The following is a 25,817-nucleotide window of genomic DNA, read 5'->3' on the forward strand; positions in this document are numbered from 1 at the left end:
GTGTATGGGCCACATAGGTGGGGCACTAACACCCTGCTGACCAAAAGTATGTGAACCCCTCCTGATTACAGAGCGCAGGTCTGCCACCGCCATGTAGTAACCACACAATGCCGCCATTGACTCAAATTACTGAGAGTGACCCCAATACTAACCCAGCGGCCACCATTCACTATGGGTGATGTCACAGCTCAGCTCCTCCCTGTCCCTGTACAATGATGTCCGCACACACTTGCCCCACCATTGTCCTATAGATATCATTAGGGTGTTGGTCACAGATCAACTTCTCTCCCTCCCTGTACAATGACGTCCACAACATTGTCCCATAGGGATCACTAGGTGCAGGTCACAGCTCACCTCCTCCACTTCCCTGTACAATGATGTCTGCGTAATTCACAGACCATGCCCACAACTCTCCCCCATGGAAATCAATAGGTGCTGGTCTCAGACCACCTTCTCCCCTTCCTTGTACAAAGATGTCTGCATAAATCACAGACCATGCCCACAACACTCTCCTATAGAGATCAATAGGTGCAGGTCAAAGCTCACCTCCTTCCCCTCCCTGTACAATGATGTCTGCACAAAGTACGCCCACAACACTCTGCCATGGAGATCATTAGGGTGCTGGTCACGGATCACTTCCTCCTCCTGCCTGTACAATGATGTCTGCACAGGTCACAGCGCTTCCCTACAACACTCTCCTATAGAGTTCAATAGGTGCTGGTCACAGCTCACATCCTCCCCCCTCCCTGTACAATGACATCTGCACAAATCACAGAGCATGCCCACAACATGGTACGATGGCCGCCCTCATAATCATGTACAGAAAACAATAAAAAAATCTATGAGAAAATAAAGAGCATCGATCAGTATCTGGTCCAAAAGAGCACACAGTACATAGATTCGCTTTGACCCCTAAGGCTGTATTCAGACGCGTCATCTGTAAAGACCACAGCAGCACCTCAACCGTTACATGTGAGCATACCCTTACAGGGGTTCTTCCAAAAATATTCTGTAGTTTTCAGACCAGCGCCTGGATCTGAATACCTTTGTAACTGCATGTAATTAAACAGAGCATAGCCCACGAGGTATTCACTGAGATCTATCTGTATAGCACCACCTGCTGTTTACTCTTTTTTTCTAATTTCTCTGTCCAGCTCAGTAAGAAGGAAACACATGCTCAGTTCCATCCTTCAGCTGCAACAGAAAGGACACGCCCCCGAGCTGCAACAGAAAGGACACGCCCCCCGAGCTGCAACAGAAAGGACACGCCCCTGAGCTGCACCAGAAAGGCCACACCACCGAGCTGCACCAGAAAGGCCACGCCTCGAGCTGCAACAGAAAGGCCACACCCCCTCGAGCTGCAACAGAAAGGACACGTCCCCCAAAACTGCAACAGAAAGGACACGTCCCCCAAAACTGCAACAGAAAGGACACGCCGCCCAAACTACAACAGAAAGGGCACGCCCCCGGAGCTGTAAAAGAAAGGACACGCCCCCGGAGCTGCAAAAGAAAGGACACGCCCCCCGAGCTGCCAGCTTGGAATAAATCTAGCAGAGCAATGAATGTAAAGATCTCTGGATCCATGTGAGGTGCAGGGACTGTCGTGCACTAGATGATGTCGAATTTTCATTTTTTACATTGGTTACGGGACAACCCCTTTATATGCACCAATGAAAAGTCACCCGCAAAATAAGCAATTAGTGTCAGCCAATCAGAGGGCTGATGTGTCACCCAGCTTTCCCGGGATCCTCAGCGTCAAACCTGCCTACAGGAGTTGCTGCATAAGGGTCCATTCACACGTCCGTGGTGCGTTGCGGATCAGCGATACTCCCGTCCGGCCCCCCATAGAACTGCCTGTTCTTCTCTGCATTGCGGACAAGAATAGGACATGTTCTGTTTTTTTGTAGAGCCACGGCCCGGAAGATCGGGGCCGCGCTCCGAAGATGCGGAGAGCACATAGTGTGCATCTCTTCCGGCCCCATAGAGAATGAATGGGTCCGCACCCGTTACCGATATTGCGGAACGGATGCAGACGTGTGAATGGACCTTTATGTGGTATATTTCCTGTTCAGGATCTGGGAAAGCTGGGTGGGTGGTAATGGCGGCCGTATCGGTGGTCACTCAGCAGAGGAGCTGTGTGCGATATCAGCTGAATGATGAGCCATGTGCCGCACCTGACAGCAGGTGTGGGGGGGGTGACCTCTCCATAAAACCACGAGCCACGTCTGTGCGGAGCATGGGGGGAAGGAGCGCACGACGGCCGGAGAAATTGTAGGAGGTACGAAGAACCTCCGTGTTTTATATTCATGTTCCAAGGCGTTTAGCGCCACCAAAGAAAAGCTTAATCCTTGGACAATGGAAAGCGTCTTTTTTTTTAGGCTGTTTTGTGGATTTTTTTTCACCCACGTTACGTCCTGAAATCCTGGCCCAGCCGTTGGTCCAATGATGCAAGCGAGCCGATCAGATCCGCAGTCTGCACCCCATCACACTCAGTTAACCCTATGGGGGCTGGGCCAATTGTTGTGTTTTTGGGTTTTCTCCCCACATTCCAAAAGTCACAGCTTAACATTTTTTCTTCACGTAGCCGTACGAGGGCTTATTTGTAGCAGGACAGGTTGTGTTTTTAATGGCACGATTTAATAGACCATGTTTTGAATTGAAAAAGGGAAAAAAAAAATCTTTATAGGGTGAAACTGGGAAAAAAAACAAAAAACGACATGATGTCCTTACGCTGTACGATTACGGCGACGCCACATTTGTGTAGTTTCTATTATGTTTTACTTCTTTTAGAAAAATTTAAAACTGTTGAAAAACAAATAACATTTTCTTTGCATCACTATTTTTTCACAGCCATAAATATTTTAATTTTCCATCTATAAGGCTAGTTTCACACTTGCGGCAGGACGGATCCGACATGCTGTTTAGCATGTCGGATCCGTCCTGTGGCTGTTCGCCGTGCCCCCGCTCCGTCCCCATTGACTATAATGGGGATGGGGGCGGAGCTCCGGCGCAGCACGGCGGTGCACGGAGAAAGCCGCCGGACTAAAAAACCTGACATGCAGTAATTTTAGTCCGGCGGCCTTAAGCCGTGCACCGCCGTGCTGCGCCGGAGCTCCACCCCCATCCCCATTATAGTCAATGGGGACGGAGCGGCGGCCCGGGGGCACGGCGAAACAGCCGCAGGACGGATCCGACATGGTGAACAGCCTGTCGGATCCGTCCTGCCGCAAGTGTGAAAATACCCTAAAGCTGTGTGTGTTTTCTTGCAGGGTGAACTGTAGTTTTTAGATCCACCATTTTGGGGGGACAAGGTGACTTCCTGGTAACTGGTTTCTGAAAGTCTCCACGACGGCTCCGCCCCTTCCAGGGACCGGAAAACACGCCGAGGTTTAAGAGACCCATCCCCCTCAGATCTGGCGAGGAGTGAAATCTCAGTCCTTCCGGAGGTTCTTTCCCCAAAACCTCACGGCGTCTCTGATCCACCTGGACATGGTGGTTTTTGCTGCCCCCTGCCCTTTGTTGGGTCTATCCTCCAAGGCGCTGTTATTGGAGGTAGGTGAACGCCGCTCTACGGACAGCCAGGTTATGGGACGCCTTTTCATTCTTCGGGTTGGTCCAGAAGGATGGTATTCACGTATCCTGCGAGCTATGAAAAGATGAAACTTCTGTAGGTAGAAAGGATCTAGTTTAAAAATAAGCGAATTTCTGAAAAAACTGAAACATTGTGACGGCGCTTGAATTTCACTGATTCTTCGAGCTGAAGAAATGGACACTAAAAAAAACTGTTCCCCAAGTAAGTAGTTTTATAGATGTTTCCTCCACTGGTTCACAGGGAGGTTCAGAACGAATTTCAGATTCCAAGGAGGCATCAAATCGGCTCCTCCAGGTCTCGGCCTGTCTGCTGCTGTCAGAAATATGGAAATTCAAGTATTTTCTGTTAATTTTATATCAAGACTAGAAGAAGGACGCGGCTTCGCTCGGGTATATTTAATCTATTTCATTTAATGTTTCTGTGTGTTGTTAAAAGTTATCAACACTATCCAGTATAACAGTGACCCCCACAGCCCCCCTTCCCCCCACTGTGCCACCTCCCTTACAATTGTACAATTGGACCTCCACAGCAGCCCACCCCTTGACGGTGACCTCCACAGGGGCCCGCCCCCTTAACAGTGGCCTTTACAGCAATCTGAGCTCCATAGCGGACCATCCCCGTAACTGTGACCTCCACAGCAGTCTCCCCCAGGGTGGCCAGAGGTCCGGTTTTAGGCTGGACAGTCCGGCTTTCAGACTCCCTGTCCTCCGTCCGTTGCAGGGCCCGGATGGACACAAGGATGTCCTTTTGAACAGCTCGCTCTCAGACAGCAGCACTGTGCTGTCTGAGTGTGAGCTGCAGGGAGAAAGACTCCCTCCCTCCCACCCCTGCAGCTGACAGAAGTAGATTTTTAACTTCATTTTTTCAATCCCTGTCGACTAAGGAGTGGGAGGGGCGTGACCTAACCAGATCAGGGCGTGGCTTAGCAGGACATGGGAGCAGGGTTTTAAGTTCTTCTTTGGGGGTGGACACATTGTGGCAGGGGGCGTGTCTGGGCTCCTTCTTACTGGCTCATTTGCATACCAGATAAACTGGATTTTCAGAGGATAAAAACATCTATTGCTGGAACAAAGGCCCATCTGGAAATAAGGTGCTAAGTGCTATTAGGCCAGGGCTTTACTACGATAGCGAATATCCTGGTGACAGATTTACTTTAAAGCTCTCCTACAGCAGTGAAGATAAATGGCTGGGCTGTTATGGAAACCTGGAGTAAAACAGTGAACTGTGTATGTGGAGGCTGGAGGACCTGCGAGCTTCTATTGACTGATAAGGGTCATGTGACCATCTTCTATTGGCTAATTCACTTTTTGGGGAATATCTCAGGAACGGTACGTCCTAGAGAGCTGAGGCCTGGTCTAAAACCTTTCCGGACACCTGATGTACCTGTGTGCCAAATTTCGGGATTGTAAATGTGACGGTGCGGATTCCTATAGTGGACACACACTCAGCTTTATATATTCGATGTCCGCTTAGCGCTGCCACTTGTACCTGAAGTGCCCGACACCAAGACACAAATTGACTCCACATCTCTCGATACATTTTATTGGTAGAAGACTTACAACTAAATGAAGTCACTTTGTGGGGCTGACATAACAGAAATGAGATGAAATTTCAAAAATTTTCTGAAAGCCATATATTTTTTCTGCCGAACGTCTTGTGTAGGGGCTCGTTTTATGCTGGAAGAGTTGACAGAATCTCTCTTTCTGGTTTTTCTTGATGGTGACAGGTCCATGTCCGGAGCGCTCCACCTTTCTGAGGTCGACTGCCTCAGGAGCAAGTGTCCGCTCTCCTGGAAGAATGTTCCTTCTGCTCGAGCTATCGGCCTACTGGTTATCTTGGCCCGTTAGAGGAATAGCTGTGAGGGATAGAAGACACTTTTCTGCTTCTATGAAGATTCCTCTTGTTCCTCCTTGATGTTGAATATAAGCTGCAGTGGTTACGTTCTCCGAGTCGATCTTTCGATGAGTTTTCTTTACTAGTTGTTTCTCTGCCTTTAATGCTGTAAGTTCCTGTTGATTTGAAGAACTGTGGACTAATTCCTGCTTCCATCCCCCTGGAAAGAAGAGTAGTCTACATGGGCTCCACAGCCTTGTGCCCTGGCCTCCCTCGGTTCTGGTACCCAGTCTATGCCCTTGTTCAGATGTGTCTTGTCCATCCACCATCTCAGGGAATCTTTCACCGGACCTGTGCACCGCCCTTGGCATCCATCGTGTCTCGCCCGGACATGTCCATACTTACCCCTGGCCGCTATTTCAGGTAAAATGGAAAATCGCTTTAAGCAATCCCTCCTTAGGAGAGGAGTGCAGGAGATCCAGAGCGGGGTCCGCTACCAGAGCTCAGGGGTGGTGTGATGTGGCCCCCAGGTGAAGCAGTGCAGGAGATCCAGAGCAGGGTCCGCTACCAGAGCTCAGGGGTGGGGTGATGTGGCCCCCAAGTAGAGCAGGGACTGTTACCAGAGCTCAGGGGTGGTGTGATGTGGCCCCCATGTAGAGCAGGGACTGTTACCAGAGCTCAGGGGTGGTGTGATGTGGCCCCCATGTAGAGCAGGGAATGTTACCAGAGCTCAGGGGTGGTGTGATGTGGCCCCCATGTAGAGCAGGGACTGTTACCAGAGCTCAGGGGTGGTGTGATGTGGCCCCCAAGTGAAGCAGTGCAGGAGATCCAGAGCAGGGTCCGCTACCAGAGCTCAGGGGTGGTGTGATGTGGCCCCCAGGTAGAGCAGGGACTGTTACCAGAGCTCAGGGGTGGTGTGATGTGGCCCCCAGGTAGAGCAGGGACTATTACCAGAGCTCAGGGGTGGTGTGATGTGGCCCCCATGTAGAGCAGTGCAGGAGATCCAGAGCAGGGTCCGTTACCAGAGCTCAGGGGTGGTGTGATGTGGCCCCCAGGTAGAGCAGGGACTATTACCAGAGCTCAGGGGTGGTGTGATGTGGCCCCCAGGTGAAGCAGTGCAGGAGATCCAGAGCAGGGTCCGCTACCAGAGCTCAGGGGTGGTGTGATGTGGCCCCCAGGTAGAGCAGGGACTATTACCAGAGCTCAGGGGTGGTGTGATGTGGCCCCCAGGTGAAGCAGTGCAGAAGATCCAGAGCAGGGTCCGCTACCAGAGCTCAGGGGTGGTGTGATGTGGCCCCCAAGTGAAGCAGTGCAGGAGATCCAGAGCAGGGTCCGCTACCAGCTCAGGGGTGGTGTGATGTGGCCCCCAGGTAGAGCAGGGACTATTACCAGAGCTCAGGGGTGGTGTGATGTGGCCCCCAGGTGAAGCAGTGCAGAAGATCCAGAGCAGGGTCCGCTACCAGAGCTCAGGGGTGGTGTGATGTGGCCCCCAAGTGAAGCAGTGCAGGAGATCCAGAGCAGGGTCCGCTACCAGCTCAGGGGTGGTGTGATGTGGCCCCCAGGTAGAGCAGGGACTGTTACCAGAGCTCGGGGGTGGTGTGATGTGGCCCCCAGGTGAAGCAGTGCAGCCCAGCCAGGTACAGAGAGGCTGTGGCAGCAGAGCACTGTGCGGCACTGAAGGAGTACAACACGGACCAGTGCGAGGAGCAGAGTGCGGAGCACAACTGTCAGACCAGCAAGGTGCAGCACAGAGAGGGGCCCCGCCTTGGAGCTAAAGATCGAGCACCAAGAGGGTCCCTTGCCTGCTTGCAGGAACAGTGTGGCCTCTGAGAGACTGTATAAAGTTAAACTAATTCTAGAGAGACTGTAGTGACACCATCCCTGCCATCTATTCCGTTTCTTAAAGAGACAGCGTCCCTATTAAATATAAATTTACCCGTTTCACAAGTACAGTGGTTTGTTGCTGTACTGCAAAATCCTCATCAGTAAAGCTCCTCCAGTGTTCCTCAGATGTGGGAGTGAGTTCTTCCCCATCCACCTGCGCACCTTACAGTGGGTGCCTGCGGTAATCACACAGCCAGCACCCTCCGTGGATGGAGCGAGCACAGTGCATGTGTACAGCATTATGTGTTAAGGGGTTAAACCTAGAAGTGAATAATAACATAACATATGACGTCATCTCGCCACCGCAGATCTGACCTGATGCGGATTTGTCATACAAGGTAAATATTTGGATTACGCTTACCGGTAATCGGCCGTCCTTGAGCCTATGACAGCTCCTCTGTAAGGATCGCCGCTTTAAAAGAGGGACCTCCCATAATATAACACGTCCACGGCAAATCTGCGACGTGAAAGTGTGGCATAAAAGACGAGTAGAAATTGCGCTGCGGTGAGGACGGCCACTTTTGGCTGCAGTACAGGCGCTCTGAACGAGGCCTTACACGTTCTGCATGTGGAGAACACACACCCATAACTGCAGCTCGCCGCCCCCTCAGTACAGGCGGGGGGCACGCTCCGCTCACGTCCCTATTGTCTTATTCGCAGTGCCCGCTGTACCATGTTTTCCAGCTTCGGACGATGGCTCCATAGACGATAACCCCCCCCCCCCCCCCCCCCCCCATAAAATAAGAAAAATGTGAAATCAGAAAAGAAGTTACTGATCTGAAAGAATCATTTAATAAGCATTCTATTCTAATGAGTAATTAATACCTTTCGGACATGAATATGCAGATTGGCTCCTCCAGAAGGACGACGGCTGCCTCTCTAGTGCCTCCTATCGGCCGCTGTCCTGTTAGTCAATGTCTGATCCATTAAGGAGCCTGGAACATGTCTAGTGATATCATCCAAAGCAGAGACCCCCCCCCCCCCCACCCCAAATGTAGATGGGTCAGAGGTCCCACTCCTCGTCAGTACAGGGATATACCGTCCATATGCCAGATGTAACACCCTACAGGTTAGTGGGATGCCTGTAGTGTCCTCCTAGCTCGAGCCATTTATCAATGTGTGCACAAGGCCTTGCAGAAACTCTTCTGAACACTATCGGACCCCAGCTCGCTGACAGAAAGTAGCTGAGAGAAAGGGTGAGAGAAAGCCCCCCCCCAAGTTAACCGAGAGAGACCATCCACCGACCCAAGCTGACAGAGAGAGCAGCCGCCCCACCCAGTTCACCGAGAGAGAGCAGCCGCCCCACCCAGTTCACCGAGAGAGAGCAGCCGCCCCACCCAGTTCACCGAGAGCGAGAGCAGCCGCCCCACCCAGTTCACCGAGAGCGAGAGCAGCCGCCCCACCCAGTTCACCGAGAGCGAGAGCAGCCGCCCCACCCAGTTCACAGAGAGCAGCCGCCCCACCCAGTTCACAGAGAGCGAGAGCAGCCGCCCCACCCAGTTCACAGAGAGAGAGCAGCCACCCCACCCAGTTCACCGAGAGCGAGAGCAGCCGCCCCACCCAGTTCACAGAGAGCGAGAGCAGCCGCCCCACCCAGTTCACAGAGAGCGAGAGCAGCCGCCCCACCCAGTTCACAGAGAGCGAGAGCAGCCGCCCCACCAAGTTCATCGAGAGAGAGCAGCCACCCCACCCAGTTCACCGAGAGAGAGCAGCCACCCCACCCAGTTCACCGAGAGAGAGCAGCCACCCCACCCAGTTCACCGAGAGAGAGCAGCCGCCCCACCCAGTTCACAGAGAGCGAGAGCAGCCGCCCCACCCAGTTCACAGAGAGCGAGAGCAGCCGTCCCACCCAGTTCACAGAGAGAGAGCAGCCACCCCACCCAGTTCACCGAGAGAGAGCAGCCGCCCCACCCAGTTCACAGAGAGAGAGCAGCCGCCCCACCCAGTTCACCGAGAGAGAGCAGCCGCCCCACCCAGTTCACCGAGAGCGAGAGCAGCCGCCCCACCCAGTTCACAGAGCAGCCGCCCCACCCAGTTCACAGAGAGAGAGCAGCCACCCCACCCAGTTCACCGAGAGAGAGCAGCCGCCCCACCCAGTTCACAGAGAGCGAGAGCAGCCGCCCCACCCAGTTCACAGAGAGAGAGCAGCCGCCCCACCCAGTTCACCGAGAGAGAGCAGCTGCCCCACCCAGTTCACAGAGAGCGAGAGCAGCCGCCCCACCCAGTTCACAGAGAGAGAGCAGCCGCCCCACCCAGTTCACAGAGAGAGAGCAGCCGCCCCACCCAGTTCACCGAGAGCGAGAGCAGCCGCCCCACCCAGTTCACAGAGAGCGAGAGCAGCCGCCCCACCCAGTTCACAGAGAGCGAGAGCAGCCGCCCCACCCAGTTCACCGAGAGAGAGCAGCCGCCCCACCCAGTTCACAGAGAGAGTGCACCTGACTAGGGACATTAGCCAAGCTGCGTTCACTCCATCAGTGTAACATCCTGCAGGCTGGTGGGATGTCGGTACTGCCCCCCAAGATCCACCACTCATCTGTGCAGAAGGCCTCGCAGTAATTCCGAGGAGCAGTATAGGACCCCCCCCCACATATCTGTATACTGACTGAACAAACGCTGAAGACAACCCTTAGCTGTAAATCCTTATTATTAAGAGGGGCAGGAAACATCCGTATCTGTGGCTGGCGTGTGCGAGGCATCCTCCGCTCCCGCGGTTCCCCTGCTCAGCGCACCTCCGCTCCCGCGGTTCCCCTGCTCAGCCCGCCTCCGCTCCCGCGGTTCCCCTGCTCAGCGCGCCTCCGCTCCCGCGGTTCCCCTGCTCAGCGCGCCTCCGCTCCCGTGGTTCCCCTGCTCAGCACGCCTCCGCTCCCGCGGTTCTCCTGCTCAGCGCGCCTCCGCTCCCGCGGTTCTCCTGCTCGCCTCCGCTCCCTTTACTTCATGCACACAATGATGTTGGAGTCGGTGTCCAGTCGCTCATCAAGCTCTCGGTAGCTCATTCCTGGGGAGAAAAGACGAGCATTACATGGAGGACACCCTGTATATCTGTACACGGGGGCAGGTGTCAGGGTTATTCCCTCCCCCATCCGTATGTTAATACCAGTCATGGCGTCTTCCTGGTACCTGTCTTGCAGCAGATCTCGTCGTAGCTGTGGCTTCCAGTATAGAGGCGAGCAGGGGGGCTGCGCTCATCGCGGGACACTTTCACCGGGTATTTCTGGAGTCTTCGGATCAGCTTCTTCATCAGCCCAAACTGGATGAGTTTCCTGTGTCACACAGAATATAAGGTACAGGACGGGTCAGCGACACAATCTGCGCTGCCGGCGGCGGGGGAGAAGCAGCGATGAGCAGCGCCACAAACCTCCCAGAAGGATTTGCTGTTACGATGTCCTGCTGCTCATTTCCAGTCCCTTCACCCCACAATGTGTCCCAATTTCGACCCAAACCCCTTTCCGCCTGGACCCTTGGTTGTGCACACTATACCGCACTGACCTTTCATCCACTTTCTGCAGCTGCTGTGTGTGACGGGCGATAAGGTCGCGGACAGTGGTGCCGGGGCTGAGGCCGCAGTACAGCTGGAAGACGTCGCGCAGACTTGGCCGCTTTAGACCTAAGAGCCGGCAAACAAGGGACACGTGTGACGAAGGATGGAGAGCTGCCCCGCACCAGCACCATCATCCGGCAGGGCTCACCGTGCGCCACATTGTATTGCCCATATAACGGCGAGACACCGACTGTAGAAGAGGTGGTTACAATCTATTCATCTCTGTTCTCAGCCATTTTAGTCTGGGGAGAGGCTGACTGTGGTTAATGTCAGCGGAATACCCCTTTACATCACTGACAATGCTATAGACGTGCTCTCTCAGAAAGCAGCGTCCTCCCCCACCCCAATATACAGGCCACCGGCAGCAGTCAATCCCAAAGGAAAATCCCGGATAAAGTGATAACTGTCACCTGGTTTACTGATGTAGGAGACGCACTCCTCCTGCAGAGCCTTGTCGTGAATCAGCTCCTGCACCCGGGGCGTCGGGCAATACACATTGGAGTACTGCAAGGAGAAGGCGAGATGTACACAGCGGGCAAAGAGCGGGCGGCTGGGCGGGCCATCCTAAAGAGAGAGCGGCCATCCCATAGAACTGCAGCAGGCACAGAGAACTATCAGTCCCAGCCATCCTAGACAGCGGGCGGCCATCCCATAGTTCTCTGGACCTGCTGCGGTTCTGTCAGCTGTCCGGGCCATCCTAAAGAGCGGGCGGCCATCCCATAGAACTGCAGCAGGCACAGAGAACTATCAGCTGTCCCAGCCATCCTAGACAGCGGGCGGCCATCCCATAGAACTGCAGCAGGCAAAGAGCGAGCGGCTGTCCGGGCCATCCTAAAGAGCGAGCGGCCATCCCATAGAACTGCAGCGGGCACAGAGAACTATCAGTCCCAGCCATACTAGACAGTGGGCGGCCATCCCATAGAACTGCAGCAGGCACAGAGAACTATCAGTCCCAGCCATCCTAGACGGCAGGCGGCCATCCCATAGTTCTCTGGACCTGCTGCGGTTCTGTCAGCTGTCCCAGCCATCCTAGAAGCATTGCAGCCCGCAGGAGCAGCAGCTATCCCAGCTGGTCCAGGGAGCGAGCGGGCAGCCCGCAGGAGCAGCAGCTATCCCAGCTGGTCCAGAGAGCGAGCGGGCAGCCCACAGGAGCAGCAGCTATCCCAGCTGGTCCAGAGAGCGAGCGGGCAGCCCGCAGGAGCAGCAGCTATCCCAGCTGGTCCAGGGAGCGAGCGGGCAGCCCGCAGGAGCAGCAGCTATCCCAGCTGGTCCAGGGAGCGAGCGGCCGGCTGGACATGAGGTCAGACACAAGTCATGCTGAAATCAAAACCCCAGAAATCCTGAGATTCTTACCTGGAAGATGGAAACTAAAGTCACCACCCCATAATACCTAGAAACAGGAAGATGAGAGTTATAATCAAGTACGGCTTATAATGAAAACAGAAACATCTGATGGAGGAGTCCTGGATCCTCAGACATTGCGGACTATCAGCCGGTCACAGGCTGGACACTAGCAGTCGGAGGTTTTGGTAAATTCCAGATTACAGAGTTTTGATCGATCACATTTTCTGGATTATCAGATGTAGGATTAAAGGGATTGTAGAGTATTCTTCATCCAGTCGGCGCCCGCTGCAGCACTCACATAAGGTTCTGGATCGCTATCCGTACAAGGTTCAGCTCCACATCGGCCTCAGCCGAGATCTTCTGGATGTGACGGAAACCATCAATGTACGGAAGAATCTGGAGGAGAAAATTCAGTCACAACCCTGAATCATGACTATAATTCTACACATGCAGTGAACACTGACACGTGCAGAGCAGTTAAACTGTGAATCGACACGGATTTGTAAGGCATTCAGGATCCGAGGAAAGCTGGGTGACGCTGATGACTTGCCTGCTGTGTTGTCAGATCCCACTGTGCATTACAGAACTCTTCCTTGTCTTCTGTGAACACGGGCACGTCGTACTCCTGGGCTGTGGGGGGCGCCGCACGCAGATCTATCACCTTCAGGTGCATGGTGTTACTTTCATCTAGAAGAAGAAGACATCAATGAGCAGGGAGTGATCAGCGGCGCCCAGCGGACGGAAGGACTCCGGGGCTGTACCTATAGGCAGGGAGCATTCTCCGGTGGAGTTCAGCCCCTCCAGCAGGATACTCATGATGGGCACCAGCCGCTGCTTACTGTCCTCATTAGAGATGAAGCCGGACTCCAGCTACAACGAGACAAGAAGGTGACGGACCTGCTCCAGAATCAAGCTGGACATTGGAAACAGTCAGCAACATCCTCACTAGAGCGCCTCAAATACATCAGAGGCCGGGACAGATTCCCATAATGCAAGTCCCCTCAGCAGACCCTGAACAAGCAGGGAATGAAGCCGGCTCATAGACCCCTGTGACCCCCACCTCCAGCGTCTTCAGGTATCCCGCCAGCTTCTTGACGATGGGCTCCAGCGCGCACGTCTTGGCCCTGGCGTTACACACGAAGCCCAGGTTAAAGAGCAAGGCGTTGCGGCTGTACTTCTTGTGCTCGATGCACACCGGGCAACCGATCAGCTTCTTGTCCATGGCGGTGCTGTAGAGAGACCAGAGGAGACTCAGCGGCAGGGGAGACCCAAAACCTCAGCTATTACATTAAAGGCTGGGGGCCCCTGTGATCCGGGGCCACGGTATTTACACTTACACTGTGATCAGCTTGTTTTGGAGCTCGGGTTTGGTGATTATATAAACCTGGACGGTGTCAAACAGCTCCCGTGAGATGTACTCCTCAGGAACCTGCCGATACACGGGTGACATCATCATCCCGCCGCAGTGCAGCCAGTATCATGCAGCGTCATCTCCACTCACCTGGTAACGGATCTTGGGGCCGAGGGTCGGATGGAACTCACTGAAGAAAACGCACTCGATCCTCCGACTGGACATCACTGCAGATATCGAGAGAGAGAGGCTGTCACTAAGCAGGGGCGGGTCTGTGGATAGCAAGAGAGGATGTCACTAAGCGGGGGCGGGTCTGTGGATAGCAAGAGAGGCTGTCACTAAGCGGGGGCGGGTCTGTGGAGATCAAGAGAGGATGTCACTAAGCGGGGGCGGGTCTGTGGATAGCAAGAGAGGCTGTCACTAAGCGGGGGCGGGTCTGTGGATAGCAAGAGAGGATGTCACTAAGCGGGGGCGGGTCTGTGGATAGCAAGAGAGGCTGTCACTAAGTGGGGCGGGGCCTGTGGATATCAAAAGAGGATGTCACTAAGTGGGGCGGGGCCTGTGGATAGCAAGAGAGGCTGTCACTAAGCGGGGGCGGGTCTGTGGAGATCAAGAGAGGCTGTCACTAAGCGGGGGCGGGTCTGTGGATAGCAAGAGAGGCTGTCACTAAGCGGGGGCGGGTCTGTGTATAGCAAGAGAGGATGTCACTAAGCGGGGTCGGGTCTGTGGAGATCAAGAGAGGATGTCACTAAGCGGGGTCAGGTCTGTGGATAGCAAGAGAGGATGTCACTAAGCGGGGGCGGGTCTGTGGATAGCAAGAGAGGATGTCACTAAGCGGGGTCGGGTCTGTGGAGATCAAGAGAGGATGTCACTAAGCGGGGGCGGGTCTGTGGATAGCAAGAGAGGCTGTCACTAAGCGGGGTCAGGTCTGTGGATAGCAAGAGAGGATGTCACTAAGAGGGGGCGGGTCTGTGGATAGCAAGAGAGGATGTCACTAAGCGGGGTCGGGTCTGTGGATAGCAAGAGAGGATGTCACTAAGCGGGGACGGGTCTGTGGATAGCAAGAGAGGATGTCACTAAGCGGGGTCAGGTCTGTGGATAGCAAGAGAGGATGTCACTAAGCGGGGTCGGGTCTGTGGATAGCAAGAGAGGATGTCACTAAGCGGGGTCGGGTCGGTGGATAGCAAGAGAGGATGTCACTAAGCGGGGTCGGGTCTGTGGATAGCAAGAGAGGATGTCACTAAGCGGGGGCGGGTCTGTGGATAGCAAGAGACGATGTCACTAAGTGGGGTCAGGTCTGTGGATAGCAAGAGAGGATGTCACTAAGCAGGGGCGGGTCTGTGGATAGCAAGAGAGGCTGTCACTAAGCGGGGTCAGGTCTGTGGATAGCAAGAGAGGATGTCACTAAGCGGGGTCAGGTCTGTGGATAGCAAGAGAGGCTGTCACTAAGCGGGGTCAGGTCTGTGGATAGCAAGAGAGGCTGTCACTAAGCGGGGTCAGGTCTGTGGATAGCAAGAGAGGATGTCACTAAGCGGGGTCAGGTCTGTGGATAGCAAGAGAGGATGTCACTAAGCGGGGTCAGGTCTGTGGATAGCAAGAGAGAGGCCGTCACTAAGCAGGGGCGGCGGGGCCTGTGGATATCAAGAGAGGCTGTCACTAAGTGGGGCGGGGCCTGTGGATATCAAGAGAGGATGTCACTAAGTGGGGCGGGGCCTGTGGATAGCAAGAGAGGCTGTCACTAAGCGGGGGCGGGTCTGTGGAGATCAAGAGAGGCTGTCACTAAGCGGGGGCGGGTCTGTGGATAGCAAGAGAGGCTGTCACTAAGCGGGGGCGGGTCTGTGTATAGCAAGAGAGGATGTCACTAAGCGGGGTCGGGTCTGTGGAGATCAAGAGAGGATGTCACTAAGCGGGGTCAGGTCTGTGGATAGCAAGAGAGGATGTCACTAAGCGGGGGCGGGTCTGTGGATAGCAAGAGAGGATGTCACTAAGCGGGGTCGGGTCTGTGGAGATCAAGAGAGGATGTCACTAAGCGGGGGCGGGTCTGTGGATAGCAAGAGAGGCTGTCACTAAGCGGGGTCAGGTCTGTGGATAGCAAGAGAGGATGTCACTAAGAGGGGGCGGGTCTGTGGATAGCAAGAGAGGATGTCACTAAGCGGGGTCGGGTCTGTGGATAGCAAGAGAGGATGTCACTAAGCGGGGTCGGGTCTGTGGATAGCAAGAGAGGATGTCACTAAGCGGGGTCAGGTCTGTGGATAGCAAGAGAGGATGTCACTAAGCGGGGTCGGGTCTGTGGATAGCAAGAGAGGATGTCACTAAGCGGGGTCAGGTCTGTGGATAGCAAGAGAGGATGTCACTAAGCGGGGTCGGGTCTGTGGATAGCAAGAGAGGATGTCACTAAGCGGGGTCGGGTCGGTGGATAGCAAGAGAGGATGTCACTAAGCGGGGTCAGGTCTGTGGATAGCAAGAGAGGATGTCACTAAGCGGGGTCGGGTCTGTGGATAGCAAGAGAGGATGTCACTAAGCGGGGTCGGGTCGGTGGATAGCAAGAGAGGATGTCACTAAGCGGGGTCGGGTCTGTGGATAGCAAGAGAGGATGTCACTAAGCGGGGTCGGGTCGGTGGATAGCAAGAGAGGATGTCACTAAGCGGGGTCGGGTCTGTGGATAGCAAGAGAGGATGTCACTAAGCGGGGTCGGGTCTGTGGATAGCAAGAGAGGATGTCACTAAGCGGGGTCGGGTCTGTGGATAGCAAGAGAGGCTGTCACTAAGCAGGGGCGGGTCTGTGGATAGCAAGAGAGGATGTCACTAAGCGGGGTCGGGTCTGTGGATAGCAAGAGAGGCTGTCACTAAGCGGGGGCGGGTCTGTGGATAGCAAGAGACGATGTCACTAAGCGGGGTCAGGTCTGTGGATAGCAAGAGAGGATGTCACTAAGCGGGATCGGGTCTGTGGATAGCAAGAGAGGATGTCACTAAGCGGGGTCGGGTCTGTGGATAGCAAGAGAGGATGTCACTAAGCGGGGTCGGGTCTGTGGATAGCAAGAGAGGATGTCACTAAGCGGGGTCGGGTCTGTGGATAGCAAGAGAGGATGTCACTAAGCAGGGTCGGGTCGGTGGATAGCAAGAGAGGATGTCACTAAGCGGGGTCGGGTCTGTGGATAGCAAGAGAGGATGTCACTAAGCAGGGGCGGGTCTGTGGATAGCAAGAGAGGATGTCACTAAGCGGGGTCGGGTCTGTGGATAGCAAGAGAGGATGTCACTAAGCAGGGGCGGGTCTGTGGATAGCAAGAGAGGATGTCACTAAGCGGGGTCGGGTCTGTGGATAGCAAGAGAGGCTGTCACTAAGCGGGGGCGGGTCTGTGGATAGCAAGAGACGATGTCACTAAGCGGGGTCAGGTCTGTGGATAGCAAGAGAGGATGTCACTAAGAGGGGGCGGGTCTGTGGATAGCAAGAGAGGATGTCACTAAGCGGGGTCGGGTCTGTGGATAGCAAGAGAGGATGTCACTAAGCGGGGTCGGGTCTGTGGATAGCAAGAGAGGATGTCACTAAGCGGGGTCAGGTCTGTGGATAGCAAGAGAGGATGTCACTAAGCGGGGTCGGGTCTGTGGATAGCAAGAGAGGATGTCACTAAGCGGGGTCGGGTCGGTGGATAGCAAGAGAGGATGTCACTAAGCGGGGGCGGGTCTGTGGATATCAAGAGAGAGGCCGTCACTAAGCAGGGGCGGCGGGGCCTGTGGATATCAAGAGAGGATGTCACTAAGCGGGGTCAGGTCTGTGGATAGCAAGAGAGGATGTCACTAAGCGGGGTCGGGTCTGTGGATAGCAAGAGAGGATGTCACTAAGCGGGGTCGGGTCTGTGGATAGCAAGAGAGGATGTCACTAAGCAGGGGCGGGTCTGTGGATAGCAAGAGAGGATGTCACTAAGCGGGGTCGGGTCTGTGGATAGCAAGAGAGGCTGTCACTAAGCGGGGGCGGGTCTGTGGATAGCAAGAGACGATGTCACTAAGCGGGGTCAGGTCTGTGGATAGCAAGAGAGGATGTCACTAAGCGGGGGCGGGTCTGTGGATAGCAAGAGAGGATGTCACTAAGCGGGGTCGGGTCTGTGGATAGCAAGAGAGGATGTCACTAAGCGGGGTCGGGTCTGTGGATAGCAAGAGAGGATGTCACTAAGCAGGGTCGGGTCGGTGGATAGCAAGAGAGGATGTCACTAAGCAGGGGCGGGTCTGTGGATAGCAAGAGAGGATGTCACTAAGTGGGGGAGGGGCTGTGGATAGCAAGAGAGAGGCCGTCACTAAGCAGGGGCGGCGGGGCCTGTGGATATCAAGAGAGGCTGTCACTTAGCGGGGTGGGGCCTGTGGGTGACAGTGCCCACGGAGAATGCTACGTTGGTGCTATATGGGCACATCATGGAATTATCTCTGCAAGGCTTGGTACCCTGAGCACACAGGCGCCCTTCTCACTGTATCTGGAAACTGTACGGTACTATATGAGCACTGTACGGTACTATATGAGCACTGTACGGTACTATATGAGCACTGTACGGTACTGTATGAGCACTGTACGGTACTGTATGAGCACTGTACGGTACTATAGGAGCACTCTCTGGGCACAATACGGTACTGTATGAGCACTGTACGGTACTATATGAGCACTGTACGGTACTATAGGAGCACTGTACGGTACTATAGGAGCACTGTACGGTACTATAGGAGCACTCTCTGGGCACAATACGGTACTGTATGAGCACTATATGAGCACTGTATGAGCACTGTACGGTACTATATGAGCACTGTACGGTACTATAGGAGCACTGTACGGTACTATATGAGCACTGTACGGTACTATAGGAGCACTCTCTGGGCACAATACGGTACTGTATGAGCACTGTACGGTACTATATGAGCACTGTATGAGCACTGTACGGTACTATATGAGCACTGTACGGTACTATATGAGCACTCTCTGGGCACAATACGGTACTGTATGAGCACTGTACGGTACTATATGAGCACTGTACGGTACTATATGAGCACTCTCTGGGCACAATACGGTACTATAGGAGCACTGTACGGTACTGTATGAGCACTGTACGGTACTATATGAGCACTGTATGAGCACTGTACGGTACTATATGAGCACTGTACGGTACTATATGAGCACTCTCTGGGCACAATACGGTACTATAGGAGCACTGTACGGTACTGTATGAGCACTGTACGGTACTATATGAGCACTGTATGAGCACTGTACGGTACTATATGAGCACTGTACGGTACTATATGAGCACTCTCTGGGCACAATACGGTACTATAGGAGCACTGTACGGTACTGTATGAGCACTGTACGGTACTATATGAGCACTGTATGAGCACTCTCTGGGCACAATACGGTACTGTATGAACCCTCATGGCACGATATGAGCACTATCTGGCACTATATTAGCCTCTATGTCAGTACATTCCCATTTAAACCCTCCTCCTTCCTCTTTCTTCCCTGGTTCCCCAGTTTGAGCCCCCTCCTCTCAGCAGGGGTCGGAATGGGGGGCAGATCCCGCCCCCCCAGCGCTGCTCGGTACTCACTCTTGCTCTTCAGGCAATCACAGATCACACCGGAAGCAGCGAGGAAGCGTTTCAAGCCTCGCTCTCATTTACGCCCCGCCCCTCACCTCTTATTGGTTACTTCTTAACTATGGAGTCCTGATTCAAAGACAAAAGCAAGTGAAAGTGGGAGGAGCTTCACAGGTGAGTGACAGGAACGATACCAAATGAAACCTCATGGAGGGGGAGCTGAACATTTCGTGTCCCCCGGCCAGTGACAGAGACATCGATGAGAGCTGCAGAGACAGGAAGCTGAGAGACGTCCAGGGCCTCGCACCGCTTCTGGGAGGAGAGAGAGACCGGTGACACCGGGGGACGTAACGGATAGTGTAAGCTACAGGGTGCGCAGAACTACAACTCCCGGCAGGGTGCCGCCTCACTAGAAAGCATGACAACCTGAAGGCTGACCCCAGCTACTGACTGCGGGGAAATAGTGCAGTAGGGGCCTGAGGGGGAGCGGACCCCAAAGGACCCCCCCCAGTATAAGAGTCCAGTGTAAGGACCCCCCCCAGTATAAGAGTCCAGTGTAAGGACCCCCCCAGTATAAGAGTCCAGTGTAAGGACCCCCCCCAGTATAAGAGTCCAGTGTAAGGACCCCCCCAGTATAAGAGTCCAGTGTAAGGACCCCCCCAGTATAAGAGTCCAGTGTAAGGACCCCCCCCAGTATAAGAGTCCAGTGTAAGGACCCCCCCCAGTATAAGAGTCCAGTGTAAGGACCCCCCCCAGTATAAGAGTCCAGTGTAAGGACCCCCCCAGTATAAGAGTCCAGTGTAAGGACCCCCCCAGTATAAGAGTCCAGTGTAAGGACCCCCCCAGTATAAGAGTCCAGTGTAAGGACCCCCCCAGTATAAGAGTCCAGTGTAAGGCCCCCCCCCAGTATAAAAGTCCAGTGTAAGGACCCCCCCCAGTATAAGAGTCCAGTGTAAGGACCCCCCCAGTATAAGAGTCCAGTGTAAGGACCCCCCCCAGTATAAGAGTCCAGTGTAAGGACCCCCCCAGTATAAGAGTCCAGTGTAAGGACCCCCCCCAGTATAAGAGTCCAGTGTAAGGACCCCCCCAGTATAAGAGTCCAGTGTAAGGACCCCCACAGTATAAGAGTCCAGTGTAAGGACCCCCCCCAGTATAAGAGTCCAGTGTAAGGACCCCCCCCAGTATAAGAGTCCAGTGTAAGGCCCCCCCCAGTATAAGAGTCCAGTGTAAGGACCCCCCCCAGTATAAGAGTCCAGTGTAAGGCCCCCCCCAGTATAAGAGTCCAGTGTAAGGCCCCCCCCAGTATAAGAGTCCAGTGTAAGGACCCCCCCAGTATAAGAGTCCAGTGTAAGGCCCCCCCCCAGTATAAGAGTCCAGTGTAAGGACCCCCCCAGTATAAGAGTCCAGTGTAAGGACCCCCCAGTATAAGAGTCCAGTGTAAGGACCCCCCCAGTATAAGAGTCCAGTGTAAGGACCCCCCCCAGTATAAGAGTCCAGTGTAAGGACCCCCCCAGTATAAGAGTCCAGTGTAAGGACCCCCCCAGTATAAGAGTCCAGTGTAAGGACCCCCCCAGTATAAGAGTCCAGTGTAAGGACCCCCCCCCAGTATAAGAGTCCAGTGTAAGGACCCCCCCAGTATAAGAGTCCAGTGTAAGGACCCCCCCAGTATAAGAGTCCAGTGTAAGGACCCCCCAGTATAAGAGTCCAGTGTAAGGACCCCCCCAGTATAAGAGTCCAGTGTAAGGACCCCCCCAGTATAAGAGTCCAGTGTAAGGACCCCCCCAGTATAAGAGTCCAGTGTAAGGACCCCCCCAGTATAAGAGTCCAGTGTAAGGACCCCCCCAGTATAAGAGTCCAGTGTAAGGACCCCCCCCAGTATAAGAGTCCAGTGTAAGGCCCCCCCCAGTATAAGAGTCCAGTGTAAGGACCCCCCCAGTATAAGAGTCCAGTGTAAGGACCCCCCCAGTATAAGAGTCCAGTGTAAGGACCCCCCCCAGTATAAGAGTCCAGTGTAAGGACCCCCCCAGTATAAGAGTCCAGTGTAAGGACCCCCCCAGTATAAGAGTCCAGTGTAAGGACCCCCCCCAGTATAAGAGTCCAGTGTAAGGACCCCCCCCAGTATAAGAGTCCAGTGTAAGGACCCCCCCCAGTATAAGAGTCCAGTGTAAGGACCCCCCCAGAATAAGAGTCCAGTGTAAGGACCCCCCCCAGTATAAGAGTCCAGTGTAAGGACCCCCCCCAGTATAAGAGTCCAGTGTAAGGACCCCCCCCAGTATAAGAGTCCAGTGTAAGGACCCCCCCAGTATAAGAGTCCAGTGTAAGGACCCCCCCCAGTATAAGAGTCCAGTGTAAGGACCCCCCCAGTATAAGAGTCCAGTGTAAGGACCCCCCCAGTATAAGAGTCCAGTGTAAGGACCCCCCCAGTATAAGAGTCCAGTGTAAGGACCCCCCCAGTATAAGAGTCCAGTGTAAGGACCCCCCCCAGTATAAGAGTCCAGTGTAAGGACCCCCCCCAGTATAAGAGTCCAGTGTAAGGACCCCCCCAGTATAAGAGTCCAGTGTAAGGACCCCCCCCAGTAATAAGAGTCCAGTGTAAGGACCCCCCCAGTATAAGAGTCCAGTGTAAGGACCCCCCCAGTATAAGAGTCCAGTGTAAGGACCCCCCCAGTAATAAGAGTCCAGTGTAAGGACCCCCCCAGTATAAGAGTCCAGTGTAAGGACCCCCCCCAGTATAAGAGTCCAGTGTAAGGACCCCCCCCAGTATAAGAGTCCAGTGTAAGGACCCCCCCAGTATAAGAGTCCAGTGTAAGGACCCCCCCAGTATAAGAGTCCAGTGTAAGGAACCCACCCCTGTATAAAGAGTCCAGTGTACGGACCCCCCCAGTATAAGAGTCCAGTGTAAGGACCCCCCCCAGTATAAGAGTCCAGTGTAAGGACCCCCCCAGTATAAGAGATCCAGTGTAAGGACCCCCCCCAGTATAAGAGTCCAGGTGTAAGACCCCCCCAGTATAAGAGTCCAGTGTAAGGACCCCCCCAGTATAAGAGTCCAGTGTAAGGACCCCCCCCAGTATAAGAGTCCAGTGTAAGGACCCCCCCAGTATAAGAGTCCAGTGTAAGGGACCCCCCCAGTATAAGAGTCCAGTGTAAGGACCCCCCCGTATAAGAGTCCAGTGTAAGGACCCCCCCCAGTATAAGAGTCCAGTGTTAAGGACCCCCCCCAGTATAAGAGTCCAGTGTAAGGACCCCCCCCAGTATAAGAGTCCAGTGTAAGGACCCCCCCAGTATAAGAGGTCCAGTGTAAGGACCCCCCCAGTATAAGAGTCCAGTGTAAGGACCCCCCCCAGTATAAGAGTCCAGTGTAAGGACCCCCCCCCAGTATAAGAGTCCAGTGTAAGGCCCCCCCCCAGTATAAGAGTCCAGTGTAAGGCCCCCCCCCAGTATAAGAGTCCAGTGTAAGGACCCCCCCCAGTATAAGAGTCCAGTGTAAGGACCCCCCCCAGTATAAGAGTCCAGTGTAAGGACCCCCCCCAGTATAAGAGTCCAGTGTAAGGCCCCCCCCCAGTATAAGAGTCCAGTGTAAGGACCCCCCCAGTATAAGAGTCCAGTGTAAGGACCCCCCCAGTATAAGAGTCCAGTGTAAGGACCCCCCCAGTATAAGAGTCCAGTGTAAGGACCCCCCCCAGTATAAGAGTCCAGTGTAAGGACCCCCCCAGTATAAGAGTCCAGTGTAAGGACCCCCCCCAGTATAAGAGTCCAGTGTAAGGACCCCCCCCAGTATAAGAGTCCAGTGTAAGGGCCCCCCCCAGTATAAGAGTCCAGTGTAAGGCCCCCCCCAGTATAAGAGTCCAGTGTAAGGACCCCCCCAGTATAAGAGTCCAGTGTAAGGACCCCCCCCAGTATAAGAGTCCAGTGTAAGGACCCCCCCCAGTATAAGAGTCCAGTGTAAGGACCCCCCCCAGTATAAGAGTCCAGTGTAAGGACCCCCCCAGTATAAGAGTCCAGTGTAAGGACCCCCCCCAGTATAAGAGTCCAGTGTAAGGACCCCCCCCAGTATAAGAGTCCAGTGTAAGGACCCCCCCCAGTATAAGAGTCCAGTGTAAGGACCCCCCCCAGTATAAGAGTCCAGTGTAAGGACCCCCCCCAGTATAAGAGTCCAGTGTAAGGACCCCCCCCAGTATAAGAGTCCAGTGTAAGGACCCCCCCCAGTATAAGAGTCCAGTGTAAGGACCCCCCCCAGTATAAGAGTCCAGTGTAAGGACCCCCCCAGTATAAGAGTCCAGTGTAAGGACCCCCCCCAGTATAAGAGTCCAGTGTAAGGACCCCCCCAGTATAAGAGTCCAGTGTAAGGACCCCCCCCAGTATAAGAGTCCAGTGTAAGGACCCCCCCCAGTATAAGAGTCCAGTGTAAGGACCCCCCCCAGTATAAGAGTCCAGTGTAAGGACCCCCCCAGTATAAGAGTCCAGTGTAAGGACCCCCCCCAGTATAAGAGTCCAGTGTAAGGACCCCCCCCAGTATAAGAGTCCAGTGTAAGGACCCCCCCCAGTATAAGAGTCCAGTGTAAGGACCCCCCCCAGTATAAGAGTCCAGTGTAAGGACCCCCCCCAGTATAAGAGTCCAGTGTAAGGACCCCCCCCAGTATAAGAGTCCAGTGTAAGGACCCCCCCCAGTATAAGAGTCCAGTGTAAGGACCCCCCCCAGTATAAGAGTCCAGTGTAAGGACCCCCCCAGTATAAGAGTCCAGTGTAAGGACCCCCCCAGTATAAGAGTCCAGTGTAAGGACCCCCCCCAGTATAAGAGTCCAGTGTAAGGACCCCCCCCAGTATAAGAGTCCAGTGTAAGGACCCCCCCCAGTATAAGAGTCCAGTGTAAGGACCCCCCCCAGTATAAGAGTCCAGTGTAAGGACCCCCCCAGTATAAGAGTCCAGTGTAAGGACCCCCCCCAGTATAAGAGTCCAGTGTAAGGACCCCCCCCAGTATAAGAGTCCAGTGTAAGGACCCCCCCAGTATAAGAGTCCAGTGTAAGGCCCCCCCCCAGTATAAGAGTCCAGTGTAAGGACCCCCCCCAGTATAAGAGTCCAGTGTAAGGACCCCCCCCCAGTATAAGAGTCCAGTGTAAGGACCCCCCCCAGTATAAGAGTCCAGTGTAAGGACCCCCCCCAGTATAAGAGTCCAGTGTAAGGACCCCCCCCAGTATAAGAGTCCAGTGTAAGGACCCCCCCAGTATAAGAGTCCAGTGTAAGGACCCCCCCCAGTATAAGAGTCCAGTGTAAGGACCCCCCCCAGTATAAGAGTCCAGTGTAAGGACCCCCCCCAGTATAAGAGTCCAGTGTAAGGACCCCCCCCAGTATAAGAGTCCAGTGTAAGGACCCCCCCCAGTATAAGAGTCCAGTGTAAGGACCCCCCCCAGTATAAGAGTCCAGTGTAAGGACCCCCCCCAGTATAAGAGTCCAGTGTAAGGACCCCCCCCAGTATAAGAGTCCAGTGTAAGGACCCCCCCCAGTATAAGAGTCCAGTGTAAGGACCCCCCCCAGTATAAGAGTCCAGTGTAAGGACCCCCCCCAGTATAAGAGTCCAGTGTAAGGACCCCCCCCAGTATAAGAGTCCAGTGTAAGGACCCCCCCCAGTATAAGAGTCCAGTGTAAGGACCCCCCCCAGTATAAGAGTCCAGTGTAAGGACCCCCCCCAGTATAAGAGTCCAGTGTAAGGACCCCCCCCAGTATAAGAGTCCAGTGTAAGGACCCCCCCCAGTATAAGAGTCCAGTGTAAGGACCCCCCCCAGTATAAGAGTCCAGTGTAAGGACCCCCCCCAGTATAAGAGTCCAGTGTAAGGCCCCCCCCCAGTATAAGAGTCCAGTGTAAGGACCCCCCCCAGTATAAGAGTCCAGTGTAAGGACCCCCCCCAGTATAAGAGTCCAGTGTAAGGACCCCCCCCCAGTATAAGAGTCCAGTGTAAGGACCCCCCCCAGTATAAGAGTCCAGTGTAAGGACCCCCCCCAGTATAAGAGTCCAGTGTAAGGACCCCCCCCCGTATAAGAGTCCAGTGTAAGGACCCCCCCCAGTATAAGAGTCCAGTGTAAGGACCCCCCCCAGTATAAGAGTCCAGTGTAAGGACCCCCCCCAGTATAAGAGTCCAGTGTAAGGACCCCCCCCAGTATAAGAGTCCAGTGTAAGGACCCCCCCCAGTATAAGAGTCCAGTGTAAGGACCCCCCCCAGTATAAGAGTCCAGTGTAAGGACCCCCCCAGTATAAGAGTCCAGTGTAAGGCCCCCCCCCAGTATAAGAGTCCAGTGTAAGGACCCCCCCCAGTATAAGAGTCCAGTGTAAGGACCCCCCCCAGTATAAGAGTCCAGTGTAAGGACCCCCCCCCAGTATAAGAGTCCAGTGTAAGGACCCCCCCCAGTATAAGAGTCCAGTGTAAGGACCCCCCCCAGTATAAGAGTCCAGTGTAAGGACCCCCCCCAGTATAAGAGTCCAGTGTAAGGACCCCCCCCAGTATAAGAGTCCAGTGTAAGGACCCCCCCCAGTATAAGAGTCCAGTGTAAGGACCCCCCCCAGTATAAGAGTCCAGTGTAAGGACCCCCCCCAGTATAAGAGTCCAGTGTAAGGACCCCCCCCAGTATAAGAGTCCAGTGTAAGGACCCCCCCCAGTATAAGAGTCCAGTGTAAGGACCCCCCCCAGTATAAGAGTCCAGTGTAAGGACCCCCCAGTA

The 25,817-nt window shown here is 54.4% G+C and overlaps 1 protein-coding gene across 2 annotated transcripts; it reads right to left on the minus strand.

The window, feature by feature from the left end:
• Window positions 1-9,677: 9,677 nt before the first annotated feature.
• LOC120985534 (GATOR complex protein NPRL2) lies at window positions 9,678-19,168 on the minus strand. Of its 2 annotated transcripts, XR_005775551.1 has the most exons (13): window positions 19,119-19,168; window positions 13,693-13,769; window positions 13,529-13,620; window positions 13,252-13,420; window positions 12,953-13,061; window positions 12,742-12,878; window positions 12,490-12,587; window positions 12,201-12,237; window positions 11,258-11,351; window positions 10,796-10,913; window positions 10,427-10,569; window positions 10,165-10,304; window positions 9,679-10,134 (listed from the first exon to the last, which is right to left on the minus strand). XR_005775551.1 is itself a non-coding variant. In XM_040413521.1 (12 exons), coding segments are annotated over exons 1-12 (1,143 nt in total). In that variant the 5' UTR covers window positions 19,120-19,168; the 3' UTR covers window positions 9,678-10,236. The 2 variants fall into 2 exon arrangements, 1 of the variants encoding a protein (XP_040269455.1); XM_040413521.1 differs by having other exon boundaries at window positions 9,678-10,304.
• Window positions 19,169-25,817: the final 6,649 nt, after the last annotated feature.

This window comes from Bufo bufo, unplaced genomic scaffold (assembly GCF_905171765.1).
Source record: "Bufo bufo unplaced genomic scaffold, aBufBuf1.1, whole genome shotgun sequence".
In the NCBI taxonomy this organism is placed as follows: domain Eukaryota; kingdom Metazoa; phylum Chordata; class Amphibia; order Anura; family Bufonidae; genus Bufo; species Bufo bufo.

Coding starts and splice junctions, on each gene's coding strand:
- LOC120985534 (XM_040413521.1), bottom strand. Junction 12,588..12,741: donor GGGATCTGACAACACAGCAG/GCAAGTCATCAG, acceptor TTTCTCCTCCAG/ATTCTTCCGTACATTGATGG. Junction 11,352..12,200: donor CTTTAGTTTCCATCTTCCAG/GTAAGAATCTCA, acceptor TTCTCCTTGCAG/TACTCCAATGTGTATTGCCC.